This window comes from Annulohypoxylon maeteangense, assembly GCF_022496945.1.
Source record: "Annulohypoxylon maeteangense strain CBS 123835 unplaced genomic scaffold GGS22scaffold_10, whole genome shotgun sequence".
NCBI lineage: Eukaryota > Fungi > Ascomycota > Sordariomycetes > Xylariales > Hypoxylaceae > Annulohypoxylon > Annulohypoxylon maeteangense.
The window spans coordinates 923,632-938,231 of record NW_025953257.1 but is presented as its reverse complement, the minus strand read 5'-3'; the positions used below and the strand labels follow the sequence as shown (position 1 = coordinate 938,231).

The 14,600-nt window shown below is 45.6% G+C and overlaps 5 protein-coding genes and 1 non-coding gene across 6 annotated transcripts; 3 read left to right on the top strand and 3 right to left on the bottom strand.

Moving 5' to 3' along the window:
• Positions 1-723: 723 nt before the first annotated feature.
• Positions 724-3,121, top strand: GGS22DRAFT_21847 (uncharacterized protein). The gene is made up of 2 exons (XM_047966507.1): positions 724-3,046; positions 3,106-3,121. Exon 1 carries the CDS (start codon positions 1,389-1,391, stop codon positions 2,796-2,798), a length of 1,410 nt encoding a protein of 469 aa, XP_047818152.1. The 5' UTR covers positions 724-1,388; the 3' UTR covers positions 2,799-3,046; positions 3,106-3,121.
• Positions 3,122-5,496: 2,375 nt separating this feature from the next.
• On the bottom strand, positions 5,497-6,502 carry GGS22DRAFT_189445 (uncharacterized protein; the record flags this gene model as incomplete). Its single annotated transcript, XM_047964854.1, has 4 exons — positions 5,497-5,646; positions 5,722-5,866; positions 5,922-6,202; positions 6,272-6,502. The coding sequence occupies 4 exons, from the start codon at positions 6,500-6,502 to the stop codon at positions 5,497-5,499; spliced, it is 807 nt and encodes a 268-aa protein (XP_047818151.1).
• A 1,228-nt stretch (positions 6,503-7,730) lies between these two features.
• Positions 7,731-7,819, bottom strand: GGS22DRAFT_t78. The gene has a single exon. It is a non-coding gene; the product is annotated as a tRNA-Thr (tRNA).
• A 276-nt stretch (positions 7,820-8,095) lies between these two features.
• Positions 8,096-9,970, bottom strand: GGS22DRAFT_165345 (TAFII28-domain-containing protein). Its single transcript, XM_047961667.1, has 2 exons — positions 9,077-9,970; positions 8,096-9,013 (listed from the first exon to the last, which is right to left on the bottom strand). Exons 1-2 carry the CDS (start codon positions 9,716-9,718, stop codon positions 8,651-8,653), a joined length of 1,005 nt encoding a protein of 334 aa, XP_047818150.1. The 5' UTR covers positions 9,719-9,970; the 3' UTR covers positions 8,096-8,650.
• Positions 9,971-10,302: 332 nt separating this feature from the next.
• On the top strand, positions 10,303-11,875 carry GGS22DRAFT_21815 (GTP cyclohydrolase I). The gene is made up of 3 exons (XM_047966506.1): positions 10,303-10,925; positions 10,974-11,278; positions 11,346-11,875. Exons 1-3 carry the CDS (start codon positions 10,553-10,555, stop codon positions 11,658-11,660), a joined length of 993 nt encoding a protein of 330 aa, XP_047818149.1. The 5' UTR covers positions 10,303-10,552; the 3' UTR covers positions 11,661-11,875.
• A 673-nt stretch (positions 11,876-12,548) lies between these two features.
• On the top strand, positions 12,549-13,877 carry GGS22DRAFT_165342 (putative oxidoreductase CipA-like protein). The gene is made up of 2 exons (XM_047961666.1): positions 12,549-12,681; positions 12,743-13,877. Exons 1-2 carry the CDS (start codon positions 12,649-12,651, stop codon positions 13,598-13,600), a joined length of 891 nt encoding a protein of 296 aa, XP_047818148.1. The 5' UTR covers positions 12,549-12,648; the 3' UTR covers positions 13,601-13,877.
• Positions 13,878-14,600: the final 723 nt, after the last annotated feature.

Genomic DNA, 14,600 nt, shown 5'->3' with positions numbered 1-14,600 from the left:
GTACCCGCTACGTTGGTAAAAAATAGATATCTTAGCTGTTTCCAAGTTTTGTATAATAGGAAATAGGCATGCATGTGTTGTATTTATAAGCGTCATTGTTATCCGATATGACTTTTCCGACATTATAATGACTTTTATAGTTTGACGAACCAGGCTTGACATTTAAGTGTTGAAGTATCTTTCTGCTCTTTCCCATAAACTTAAACGACTTTGCCATAAGCACGATTTCGCCTATAAATGTAAATACCTCCCCCGTTCTCGACATAATCACCGATCAAATGGAACTATTAGTCCTTAATATGAACTACAAGTTTTCGGAGATTTCTCAGATCAAATATGATATAACTTTGCGCTCCTCTCATCCCACACTTATGTAGGTACCTGAAGTACGTATGTCATAAGCGCCAGGTTGCTCACACAAGAAAATCAATTGGTAGGCACAAGCCCTGAAATGCTTAGCAGGAATACTTAATACCTGCTAGCCACACACCTGGCATGCATAAGCACCTGAAAGTTGACGAATAACAGGGGCACGCGCACTAAAGGTGCTAAATACGGTGTCCGGGGCTTCCAAGTTCGAACATATCCCCACCATTAACCATCCATCCTACTAGCCCTGGGGCACTTGAGACCTCCACCTCCACCTCTACGTACCAGGTACCCTCTACACTTTACGTACTCTACCCCTCATCACACATTCTCCGAACGACTACCACCTAATCATCTTACTTCACCACCACAACATCATCAAGGAATAGAATGCTTATCACAACAAATAAGTAAGTAAGTCAGTTACATACATCATTCCTTGGTGTACGGCAATCATCATCAGTATCTCTTACTCTTTCTCTTCTTTTCCCGCCTCATTTCCATCTTTTACGCCTTGAAGTCACCGCTTCCGACATAAGCCTTATCACTTCATTCTCTTGGTGGAGGCAAGTCCGATAAGCATATCCATACTCCATACAATCTCACAAGTTTGTTATCTGGTTCATTACATACTGCGTCAAACCTCTATCCAAACATCGTCGTCCTCGTCGAGCGAGGTCTCGACCTCAACTTCTCCAGAACCAGAGGGCATACGCATTATACATCCTCAGGCCTCTTAACATACCCGATCCAGGATACCATCACTTCTTTTTTTCGTCATAAATTCTTTTCCAGTTCTAGGTCCGAACCGACCGAGTATCGGGCATTCCACATCGACTTCGCGATTTATTCAACACCCAACTTCGATGTCCCATTGGTATTAGGATTTCAAGTATCGGGTTTGTGGTTGACGGTACTTAGAGGCTGCTGGAACTTCCATTATTAGCACATCGAATTTGACTATTTGACCTGGGTAACTCATTTAACTTCTTTCCTTGGCTGAGGCGAAGATCTAGGTCATGTCCGGCCACTATTCTAAGGTGCCGGACTGGCAGGTTCCGCAAGATTCTGAGAACAAAATGGATGGAATCAGTTATCCGGTTGCCGGCCAAGTCGGGTTCGACTTTGATGGCAATGAGCGGCGAGAGTCAGTGGTCGGCCTTAATGATGATGATGTGCAAGATGTCGAAATGGCAGACTCACCCATGACATTAACGCCTAATGGGCGAACACCTGTGGACCCACACACATCGAGTTCGAGGGCTTTCGCAAGGCCCATCACACGATCTATGGGCAAAATTTCCACTATCGAACCATTAGAGGCTCTTTCATACACTACTACTTCACTCAGAGCAAGATTGCAGACATCCTCTAAGAAGCATTTACCGACCTTGAATATTTCTAAGCTGGAAGATTCTAAAGACATCAAGTATGTCGTTGGAGATGAGGCCATTGTGAGAAGCGAAGATGGTGACCAAATCTCGCCATCATTGGAGAAACTGCTTAGAGAGCATCGAGAGATTGGCCAGCTTGGAATGTCAGTCCGTCGGTCGGCTCGTATTGGCGATCATCAGGGTCAAGCGATCGACCTTAACTCAGCCTCCACAGCTCTGGTCAAATCGCGCTTGAAGAGGGTTGGTGTTAAACGAGCGAGGGCAAACCCTATTAACCGTTACCCACGACGGTCATCTCGATTGTGGAAACCTCTCACGGAGTTTCCGCAGTACGCTCGACTCCCTGCCGAACTCAAGATGATGATATGGGAGGCTGCTATCGAACCAAGGCTGTTGTACATATGCAATCGATCTTCGATCATGCACGCTGGAACAGCCTTCGGAGCCCAGAATAGCCCTCCGAAGTGGTTCAACACTTGCCAATTGTCTCGTTTTATCTCGAGACTTCACTACCAGAAGCGATTTGGTATCCAGGACCCGCTTGTAGCCAACATCAATGTCAAGACAATCCAGGATTTTAATTCCAATGATGTTGTGATTTTCGAGCCCTGCCATGGAGCTTGCCGCGGATGTCATTGTGCTCGACACCAGTACTGTGAAGGCGATCGTTCCGCAGTTAGATATCTGGCTGTCCAAACAGAATCGCCCCATTTGCCAGGCGCGACAGAGCCATGCTGGCAAACAATCACACGATCGTGGCCAAACGTCGAAACGCTTTACTTAATGAGGGTTCCTCTTAAAGGTGTCGACAAGCAAGAGAAGGCGATGATCCGTGTCCAAGCTAACGAGCTTGAGGTAGCACTCCTTCGACGATTTGAGCAGTGGAAGAAAGCTCAAGGAAAGTATATGAAGGTCAATCAGCTCGAGTTTGTTGAGGTAGTTCAGAAGGAGGATGCGACTACGAATCCGCAGCATCAGTATCGATCAGTACTTGACCGATTAACCGGTTTCCCTGAGGACGTTATCCTCGGATAACCCTTTAACCTACTCAATACACCGTTGTGAATGCCGCACCATCGGCATCGCAGGACTAGAACATTTGCAAAATTTGCTTCAGAGCACTTTATAGATCTTCATCAGTCGGTTCTTGAAGATAACCAAGATACCCAGAGTCTAAAAACGTACACAGTTCCAGACTATACTTGGGTACTGATCACCCAAATATGGAAATTGGTCCGCCATACCAATATCTCATCCCAATCTTCTCCCGCCCCCATCTCTAGGTTCGTCGGCCCGGATTTCATCAATTTCGTCCTATTACTAATTTATCCCACTGGTTAAGCCTTTGACCAGATTTTGCGGTCATCGTATCAACGAAAAATGGCTCAGAGTCAGTTTCTGCTCTACGAAATTTCTACAATGCGGAGTAGATATAAATTCTATAAGCAAAGTCTTCATTTATGAAGAAGCTGAGCTGTCAGGTTGAATGCCGATACCGAAACCTCCCATACGAAATCAATAACTTCGATCATAGACAGCTCTACCATGACTTAGGGGCGGTCTTCAACATACATCCATACAAAGGAATGGCAACTCTTCATTCGGAACATTCTAAACACCCATGCCTCTCTGCCTTTTCGATGTTATCCATGCCAAGCTCGATCAAATCAATAGGTGGATAAGGGTGCAATCAGACTTACTCATGAAGGGCTTGAGAAAAATGACGGCGACGGCTTTCCAAGCTAAGAATTACAACATGAAAACATCTAGGTTGTTATCAACGTTCGACATAACAACGAAATTCTTAGCAAACATTAATATCGTCCTTAAAGGCAACAGGTAACTACCCGAGGAACGAGATGGTTTAGCCCGATACTCGACATGCTTGCTGCTTTATCACTGAGCCAATATTCACCAATAGCTTAAAATATGATGCCCATATGGAAATCACAAAACGTTGCTTTTTAGTCATTCAATTTACGGCACGTGGGCGCACCCCAGTGGCTAGTGATGATCCAGGTGGCACAGGCTACCCTCACAATGTATTTGGAGCAATAGGGACATAACATGTTTCTCCAAATACCACCATCTTTCCGGATTCTATGCCGGATTTCCTCCTGGGGAATCTTAGCTCGGGCAATTCGACGAGTTCTGCTGTTGGGTTCAGGAAACAGCCCGCTGTCGAGGTCTAATACTAGACTACTTGCTAGATAAAGACACTCTATTTTACGAAATAGTAAAGTCTATGAGCTTTTGCACATCTTATACTCGAGTACCCTACTCCGTGCTAAGTGATAGTAGTTACCAACGAATTGATTCTTCAATGACAGAGATTTTGACGTGATTGGTATCCGTAGTATAAGAAGTTATCCATTAATCCCGTAACTCTAGTTGTGGGCGCTAAGTGGAATTCAGGAGTGACCCCTTTGATGACTAAGCGAAATCTTTAGTGGGGCGCACAGCTCGGCCACTGGTATTCATGATTTTTCTTGAATTTAATTATTATAAATATTAAATAATTCGAAAGCTTCGTGGGGAGATATCTTGGATAATATAACGATAGATTGATGGTAACGTATACGGCGATTATGATTTATTCGTGGTTGTGGAGGTAGGCAGGCCGGCGCATGCGTGTGGCTGTCTCTTGAGCACATCGAGAGGCGGTAATTCTTGGTAATCGGTAATGGATAGGGTATCGGAAACATTTAGAAGTATGACTGATGGAGGAATTATGCCGAAATATTATATGATATTTATTTTTCTTTTCTCTTGATTTTGTATCGTAGTACTTGCAGGACTGGCTGCTTTCTTGATGTGATGGTATATGGCTTCTTGCAACCTGCGTCATGCGGGGATAGGCACCCCGAGATTGAAGGGAGACGTTGAGAGGGCTGTCGGTGCTTTAAGGACTGGGAGTATATGGAGGTATGTTGGAGATCGAGGGATAGTTCGTTTTTTCGCAAGGTTCTCGTTTACTACGATTCAAAGAATAAATTAGCTGTTGTTCAAACATAATTCATAGAGAGGATATGGTATGGAAACCTTAAGGAATAGCCACGTAGCTACCATGTATAATGCCTGAGCTGATTAACCCAATGCAAACTGATTCCCAATCCCATTTGGTCGATATTATCGGATGCGCCCGTAAATTGAAAAATGTAGGACCGTAACACTCATTCAAGGGTTATGAAAAATGAAAGCTGGTGGATTTGGAGAAGTCGTATTTTGGGTCTTTGGTTCGAATAGCGATGATCGAGGTAAATAATTGATGAGGCCGATAGTAGGAACCTTGGAAAGTATTTATCCGTAAGTGATTTTAATCTATTTCTCCCAGAAACCTAGGTGACTTGAAGAGTTTCGTAAACCCCCGTACGTACCGTGGTGGTAAACATAACTTGACCTGATACCATTGAGCTTGTAGTCACCTGAAGGACCGGATGTGTTGGTTTAATTGTAGAACGTGTGGAAATTAATGCCGAGATGCGGAAGTGAACATTGAATAAGTCGTACCTACGTGTAGGTGGCTCTCTTGCAAAGAGATAGACCAAGACTCTTTCATTACATATAAACTATCAACAATTCTGTGCTATTCTGAATATTTTATCATTTGTGTGCCCATTAAGAGCTTATTTACTATGAACAACCTTTTTCTCGAAACAAGAACCCGCGAGAAATAGTCATGTTTCATCAAAGAGTGTCATGATTTCAACTTCTTCATCCACTATAACATCCCTTAAATTCCATTACCAAAACAAATATTAAACGTATGCGAGTCCCCAGGAAGTTTGCTGATTAAATACATGGAGGTTATATCCAGTAATGTTCCGTAGTGTGAGTCGCTCGCTTTGATTTCCGTGTCGTATGTACACTGGGACAGAGTGTTCTATTTCAAATATTTCTTGACAAAATATGATGTCAACTAATGGTCTTATATACTACCATTTTTTGATGGACTCACAGGTGGCGCCTTCTCTTCGATGCCGTCGAGTTCGAAACCTGAGTTGACTGGGGGTACCACTTCCTGCTCTTTCACTACAGAACTGCTCTTCCTATAATGATGAACTTCCACGCAATCGCGAACGAATAAGACAAAGTGAACCAATCTTGATCTACATTAGCTGGGAGAAAATGGTTGAAAAAAGACGGATCCAAACTCACGAGGCGACCATGCCAAGAACACTGGCAATGATATTCATGCCGAGCCATAGACTGCCATTGGCGACGTATCCAGGGACGGGAGTCCCTTCTCTTCCATCGTAATAGTCGTGCCACGAATATGAGTCGAATGCGAAGTTGATGAGGATGGCTGATAGTGCGATACCTCCAATCGAGAGGACGAGTTCGAATCCAAGAGAGATTTGTGGGCGGATACCTGTCTTTCTCGTCCGGACACACATCACGACATACTCGGCAAAGTCGTACGCGAGTATTGCGATAGCCTGATGTTTTATTTCTTTAGTTTTCACTCTGTCTATGACAGACGATAATGGAGTTAGGGTTGAACTTACCAGTGGAGTGGATAGGACTGGGTAGCCGCTGAATCCCCTAGGTGCTGCAAAGCCAGCGAGGGCTATTCCTAGGAAAGGAAGAGCGAGTGTAGTCGATATGATGCGTAACGCAAATCTAGCATTATCCCAGATTTGTTGATCAGGTAGTTTAGTTGCCGCTCGAGGGGCGTCGGGAATGGCATATTCGGTATCGGCAACAGACGCACGTCTATCATGGCTGGGAGAAGACATCGTTGATGTTGGTTATTGAAATTCCTAACGACTTGAGATAATAGTCACACCCTAACATCTATTCATCATCATATGCTATACAGAGAGAGTCCTTTAAATGTATGTATCGTTTCTTGCTGCCTGAACATCTCAAACAATTGAGCAACACCGACTCATACCCAACTGGGTAGTTGCTAATACGAGTTCCCCAGTGTTGCGATCTGCACTGGAAGGATTTTTTTCTGTTATACAAAGTCTCCTTACGATCTCAAACCTCCCCATTGCGATGAAAATCTATTGCTATGATTGGCAACCACTTCGATCACACCTACACTGAACCCGGCATTCCAAATATTCAGCCACGTGAAACCAATCAAATAGAAGTCTTACCCGAACCTTCAAAATGCCTTGGCTTGCTGATCACGATCCAGGCAACAAGATAAACTGAACTCTAACTCGACACCCTGGATTAATAAAGGTGCAGTTCTATGCATTGCCTGCATGAGAAGGTGTCCGTTGCGGCAGTGTATGACCCACATCATCATACTCTATCTGGGGATATTATCATATGGCGTCAGGAAATGAGACCATGTTTAAGAAAAAAATGATAATTTAGCAACACATCGCGAGATAAGCGCAAGACTTAATCGAGCGGTGACGCTGATATAGTGATACAAAGAAAAAATAACGAATTTATCAAGATAATTGATTGAACAATTGAAAAATACCTAGGTACTGTATAGAATACCTAGTGAGAATAGAAACTAAATTGGAGTAGAGCGCTTATTCCGTTTGATGTTCCAATATCATTGAATTGGGTGATGGCTCTCGATTAGTGATCGTGAGCAGCGTTGGATGGACGCTACCGCTACCCCATTTACGGGCTGACGGTCTGGTAGAATTGGCTCTTTTTAGCGGCTGAGACGGTGAAGCCGGGGGTTAATATCGGTGCCTGGAGAGAAGTTCCAGGGGTTAATTGCGGTAGCGCATCGGCACCCCTTTTAGGATCGTGCCAATTGCGGTCTGGCGGGGGATCGGGATTCCAATGCGAATTTCGCAGGTCCGCATCTCGTACCGACCGACCATCTATGAGAAGCTTTCTATAGAGTGTAGATCAGTCTTAAATTCATTCAATGAGTTCACCAACCCACAAATAGTCAGTTTTGTTCGTTAGGAGGATAAAAATGGAATTAAAAGAAATAAAAAAAATTGATAGCTGGTGTCAAGCTTAAATGAACATTAAAATAAATGCCTCCACACCGGATTGAACGATGGACCTCAGCATGGACTTGTAACAAATCTTACAAGTGCTGCGCTCTACCACTGAGCTATAAAGGCTTGCTTATTATTTGCTAGTATTGTCTTAAGTACCATGTATTTCTTATGTGGAGACCAAAGGTTGATTAACCACGTGATCCATACATTATTATTATAATGCTACCGCAATTTTTCGACCATGTTGTAATACATATGAACTCATTGTTATCAAGGGACGCTGCGGAATTCTTATTATTCAAATCCAGTGGGTTGTTTATTGCAGTTACTGCTTTGAAAAAGGTGCACTAAGTGTGGGGATCTACAATTTCAATGCAGGAAACGAGGGAACTCGTAAGGTATGGCTAAGGCAACTCGTTTTCATAATTGGCTATCTCATTGAATGCACTCAGAGCTTTTCGCCAGCAGTGGCTAAAGCCTATAGAAGCTACAGCAATCGGAGTAGACGCGTCTGAAGGAGTTGTGCTTTCTGGACACATAGAACGCAGCAAGCCACTTTATTAGGATGAGTTTTTGGTCCCCTTTGTGGATATTTCCTACACCAAGAAAATCCTCAGAAGTCAAGGCCGCGTATAAAGCCGTGAATAAGACTTCATACGGGCATGTTGACCGACGGTTCCAACTCAGTATGGCGGCCTTGAACGAGCCATTATGACGGTATTGCAAAATCAAGTTTGCTTTGGGTATCAATGAAGAAGTGTATGACAACACTTCGCGTATAGTAAAAGTCGAGGTAGTCGGAATTGCGATGCGAGGGTTCTGTTTCACAATACAACAATATCGGCTGGACGGTATAGCGTCTTTCATCTTTTTAGACGGGCGCTCTTATTCAAGGGCGTAGAAATCTTATCGCACCCATGGCTTCGGCCAAACGGGTTCTCGGAATGACGGTACTTATTTGAAAATGCGGCGACCTCCAGCTTTCACCGCAAACCGTTCGGATCCGTTTTGTGTTTGCTGATTCCAGAAAATCAGGCTTCCCATCGATCCGCCGTGTTCTCCCGCGACCCTGTGGCGTCGGTACGCTTCTCGGAGGTGGTCGGGTCGTAAAGGAGCTACTCTGCGGTACTGTGATAGTTCGTTCATAGGCTGTAGTTCGTCATTGGGTAGATCGGTCTGTTTCTCGCCTAGGGCTACCCATTCCTCCTGGACCTCTCGCGCTCCCTCGACGATATCTCCAATATATTGCTTCAAGACGGATTGCATCATCTGATGCACATTGACCGGACATGATTGCGATGTGACACTGTTGATGTGCTATAGAGATAGTTAGGCATGTTATGATTCAAAGCATCAGCAATGTAGAATACGTCAACTTACTCTCTTCACGTCTTGAGGTTTTAGGGTTTGGCGATGCCAGACCTCATACCGGGCGAATTGCGAGGGGTCCATTTGAGATTTCACGAATGAGTTGAGCTCCTCCTGTTCTTGAAGCTGCTCCTGCGTACGAGCAGTAGACATGCTAGCCATGTTCTCTGGCATCTCAAATTCCTCTTCTTTCTCCTTGTCGGCGTCGCCGTCCTTCCCGGCATTATTGCCACTAACATTGCTCAGTACGGTTGGCGCGCGACCTCCTGCGACACTTGGGGATCCATATCGCATAGCTTCAGCAGCCGCTTCACTTGCGCGCTCTGCTTTCGACTTCCTGCCTCGCTTCTTCTTGGCAGGCGCGCCGCTCACTTGACTTCCGCTAACGAAGCTCACGTTATCCATACTAGGGGATCGCTGGAACGAGGGCGAATAAGGTCGGGTTTGTGATTCGTCTGGTGGGAATGATGTTTGTCGAAGAGGATGGGCTGAGCCAGTAGAGGCTGTTGACATAATAGATTGCTTACGTCGCTTAATCGAGGAAGGTTGGACTGAAAGATCAGCACTCGTAGAGCCGCGCTTCTTCGATGGTAATGGCACGCTGGAATACGGTGGAGAACCCGCAGGTGAAAAGGCGTGTGGAGGAGACGCCATCTTGGTAGGAGCGCCTAGTTTTTAGTAAAGTCCACTTGAAGTCGTGGAAGTCGCGACGGACTCGAGCTAACACGTTGCTAGGAGACGTGACAAACTCAGTATGAATAGACGCGAAGTGCGATAGAGTTAAAAAATTCAGTATACTAGCGTCGTTTAAAACGGTGGTTCGACGAAATAGTAGGTAGGATAAGTAGATGCGATTTGCGATGAACTGTATTTGTATGAGAATAACTTCTAGGTGTTGGATCATAGATGACTAGGATGATGAGCATTAAGAAGCTTGAGCCACCAACCTGGTACCTAGCCAAATCAATATCAGCCACAGGGCGCCAAAGCCACAACATTAAGCAAGATACTTAGGTACAAATATGTACCATTGTACTATACGTACTGAATGGTGCACAGTGCACATACTCTATTTAATGGAACTGGAGGGGCAAATACCCCGCGGACTTTCAGAAGATCCTATCAACCCGATAACGGTCAATTGAAGATTTACATAATACACGGATACATGCAAGTAGAATTGAATTTTACGAACTAATCGATTCGAAGCTTGTGACTCTTTGGCGATGCAGCTTCTAATAATATTCCTACATAAATAAGCACGTTGATTTTTCCCCGAGTACATGTGCCTCAAAGGATCAACTTGATTGGGAATTCCAACTTTGTTTTTCCGCCCCGCCTATTGTCCATATTTAATTCATCTTTCATAGTACGACGAGCCGTCCAACCACGATCCATTAATATTTGAGCCATATGCATCATTTGCGCCGACCTCTATCGTTCCCTTGCATCAATTAGAGTCACGGAAGAAAAGAAGCAAAAAGTAAAATGGCACACTTCACCGAACCGAAACAGAACAATCAAGAATCATTGGCTGCTTCTTCCAGTAATTCCGCTACGGGTGTTTCTGACGTTGACGATTCTGTGAACGGTAACGAGAAGCGAGCGCGCGACGATAGTCAAGATGGCAGAAAATCTAGAACTAGAAGGAGAAGAAGAAGAGCAAAGGACGGTGGAATATCTGAGATAAATGGTCACGACGGCTCATTGAAGAGGAGGAACAGCATAAGCAAGGCTGCACGGGATCCTAGGGACGAGCCCCCGAAGAAGAAAAAGAAGAAGGTCAAGCCCGAAGCGCCCGAAGGTGCTGAGACACGGTCCCCCAGCCCTGTTATCGACTTTGATGGCTTGAGCCGACCGAGTACGTAAGCACAGAGTTTGATTGAATATTCTTGCTGACATAATTCAGGTCGAGGAACCAGAGAACGATTAGAGGAGAGCTCTGAACAGGCAGCTCAACGACTCGAGAAAATGAAAGGCGCTGTTCGAACAATGCTTGAATGCGTTGGCGAAGACCCGGATAGGGAAGGCGTACTTGATACTCCTGCAAGATATGCGAAGGCTATGCTCTTTTTCACCAAAGGCTACCAACAGAATGTCAAGGACATTGTCAATAACGCAATCTTCCACGAAAACCATAATGAGATGGTGATTGTAAAAGACATTGAGATATTTAGTCTTTGCGAACATCACCTAGTTCCCTTCTTCGGAAAGGTTGGTTGAGCCGGTCTACAGCCTTGTGCTTACGCCTCATTCTAGCCTCATATTAACCTCGTATTAGATGCACATCGGATATATTCCGAAAAACAATGTCATCGGCATATCGAAGTTACCACGCATCGCTGAGATGTTTAGCCGCCGGTTGCAAGTTCAAGAGAGACTCACAAGAGAAGTTGCCAATGCCATTATGGAGGTATTGAAACCTCAGGGGGTCGCTGTTGTCATGGAGTCGAACCATCTTTGCATGGTTATGCGCGGGGTCGAGAAGACTACTACCAGCACCATCACCAGCTGCGTTCTTGGTTGTTTCGAAAAGAAGGAGAAGACGAGAAACGAATTTCTGAGTCTAGTCGGGTTGAACAGAGGATATAGGTAGGCGCCAAGCGGGACGACATGACGTTGACGTATATAAGAGGCATGCATATAAGGCATAGTTATAAGGCGTTACGGGTCTAGAGTATGGGATCTCAACATCAAACTCATCATTGGGAACGGAAAGGTAAAGGCATTTAACATTAGAGTTACAGCAAGCTCAACGCCTCGAGAAAAGGGTAGCATACGGCGTCCAGGGGTAAAATCACTCTTCAACATCAACTTTATATACCATCAACTGCATAATATACCTCCGCATTCGTTGCTTGAACTATACAGGTATTTTCTATCAGACCCTCGAGTGCATATCTAATTGATCATTTATTATGCAAAGCTTACACTACTAACTACCGAGATATTTTCGCAAAGCGTGCTAATATGAGGGTCCCTTTGCTGCAGTTTTTACTTCCCCACCTCACGTCTCAAGTAGGGATCAGTTCATGCCTGGGATTCGACGAATACTTGTTCTGGTATGAATAATCGCACGAGCGGACATCGGACCAATATTGCGATGCGAAGTCCAGGCCGACATACACACGATGATCAATTTGTAAGCGAAACCCGGAAATGTGTACCCTGACGGACAATTCATTTCTAGTCACGGTCCCCAATTTAATCACATAAGCTGGGGATCGATAATTCTACTAGGTAACAATGTCTGCCATTTGATACATAGGTGCAGCATCGTACCGCATTCGACGGAAATATCGGACTCAAACGCGGCTCTATTTTGCCTGGCTGCCAGGTGGTGGTCAGCTCAGGGACATGATGACAAATGAGCGTCGGACTCGGTCCGGCGTTAATGCCGATGCGTATCCGTATGATGATTGCGTATGATGCCGGCGACTTGCGTGCTGTATCACACAAGACGATTCGTCTGGTATAATACAGATATACATTCGTGCCGCATTCACAAGAATACTCTACTACTTCACAAGCCCGTTCACTTCAGATTCATACTACGACACCGGTCGCGAACAACGTTAGAAAACATGAGTACGATTAGCAAAGTGGCAGTTGCCGGGGTAAGAACCTATATTATCTCTCTAAGTGGAAGCAAGACACTGACAGTCCGATTCAATGTAGGCCAGTGGTTCTTTTGGCCTGCCCGTAGTACACCAACTCATTGAAGACGGATTCAAAGTAACAGTACTCACCCGAAAGGGAACGAATCACAACTTCCCATCTGGCGTCACAGTCGCCGAGGTCGATTATGAGTCTCCCGAAACCCTCGTCAAGGCGCTGGCAGGTCAAGATGCCGTCGTTTCAGTCATCGGCTTCCAAGGCTTAGAGCAGCAAATCCCGCTAGTCGAAGCCGCCGTCAAAGCCGGAGTCAAACGGTTCATCCCCTCGGAATTCGGCGGAGATGCTGAGAACGAAAACATCTCCCAACTACCTATGTTCGTTTTGAAAAAGGCTACGAAGGACCTCCTCAAGAAGGAAGCGGCCTTGGGCAAGATAACGTACACCTTGATAACCACCGGTCCTTTCCTGGATATGGCGCTACAGTACGGCTTAATCGCCAATCTCAAGGAGAAGAAGATCAAGCTCTGGGACGGCGGCGAGAGATCTTACAGCACGACCACCATCGCATCCGCCACTAAGGCGACCTCGGAAGTCCTCAAGCATCTCGACGAAACCAAGAACCGCGTTGTCTTCATTCGCAGTGCATCACTCACTCAAAAGGGGCTCCTCGAGAAGGTCAAAAAGGCAGCTGGACCGGACGGATGGACGATAGAGACCCCGTCTGTAGCAGAAAATCTTAAAGCGGCATATGCCCAGCTTAAAGAGACGGGCGAGATCGATAGGGTGGCTTTCATAGTATCGGCTATCTGGGGCGAGGAATATGGGAGCAATTTCCAGGCGGTTGATAACGACTTGCTTGGCGTTAAAGAGTTGAGCGACGTGGAGCTTCAGAACCTGATTGATGGTTTCGCGAAATAGGTAGTTTTGCATACAAATGATGCCTCGGTGCTTGGCATGGAAGCCTCTAGAGTTGACTGTTTTGGAATTAAGATATGGAAGCCCCCTATAGTCGCGACCCACAAAACGGCCTCCTTCACTCGCCACCCCACCAAATTGGTCGGGCGGAATGAAATCTGATCTATTTTGAAGACCTTGATGTCCTAATATTCAAATTTGATGAGATAACTAAGTCGTGCGTTGTAATGCGATTCCAACGATATCACTATTATCAGGTGATGCGTTGTCGATATATCGCGAATACGACTTCCGGTGGGATACCTATAGTCGATAAGGCTGGTTGGAAGCTCTATTATTATTAGTGCATTTACGGAAGGTGGACAGTTACTTGTTCAGCTCAGTCGCTAACAAAGGAAGGCGCACGAATTTGCTGAATTTCTCTGGTGCCCTCCATTCCAGGTTATGTAGCAGCCAAGGCTTATAGCGCATTAGGGGCAATTTAACAACGGGGGACGGTTCGCGAGGGGCTTGCAAAAGCAAGACTGAAGTTCCCTTATTAGTGTTCAACGCCGTGCCTGGGGTTGGATTCCGCTGCTTGTGCTGGCTGTCTCGGTTGGCTACTTGTCCGGAACGGAAAGCATAAACGGGCAGACCTCGGATTAAATGGAATAGTCTCACCCAACCTAGACCGTCAAAGAAGGCGGAGAGAATGTGGTGGCGCTAGTTATGAGAAGGGGGTAGGGAGGCCGGGGGTGGAGGGGCGGATTAGCCGGGGCTCTCCGCTGCGACAGCCGGGGAATCGTAATATTTTCCGCAAAGCTAAAATCGTAGATCATCGGTAGGCTATAGCTGAATCGCACGTTATATTTCCTGTTAATATCGACTACCGGCGACGTAAGTCTCGCGGAGCGGAAGCGTCGATCGCCCGGTTCCTAGTTGGCTAGAAACAACGTGGGCCAGGTCATTAGGTACCATCGGCTTGCCGGGTTTGAAGATGTCGCTGATCCGAAGCCCATGATCT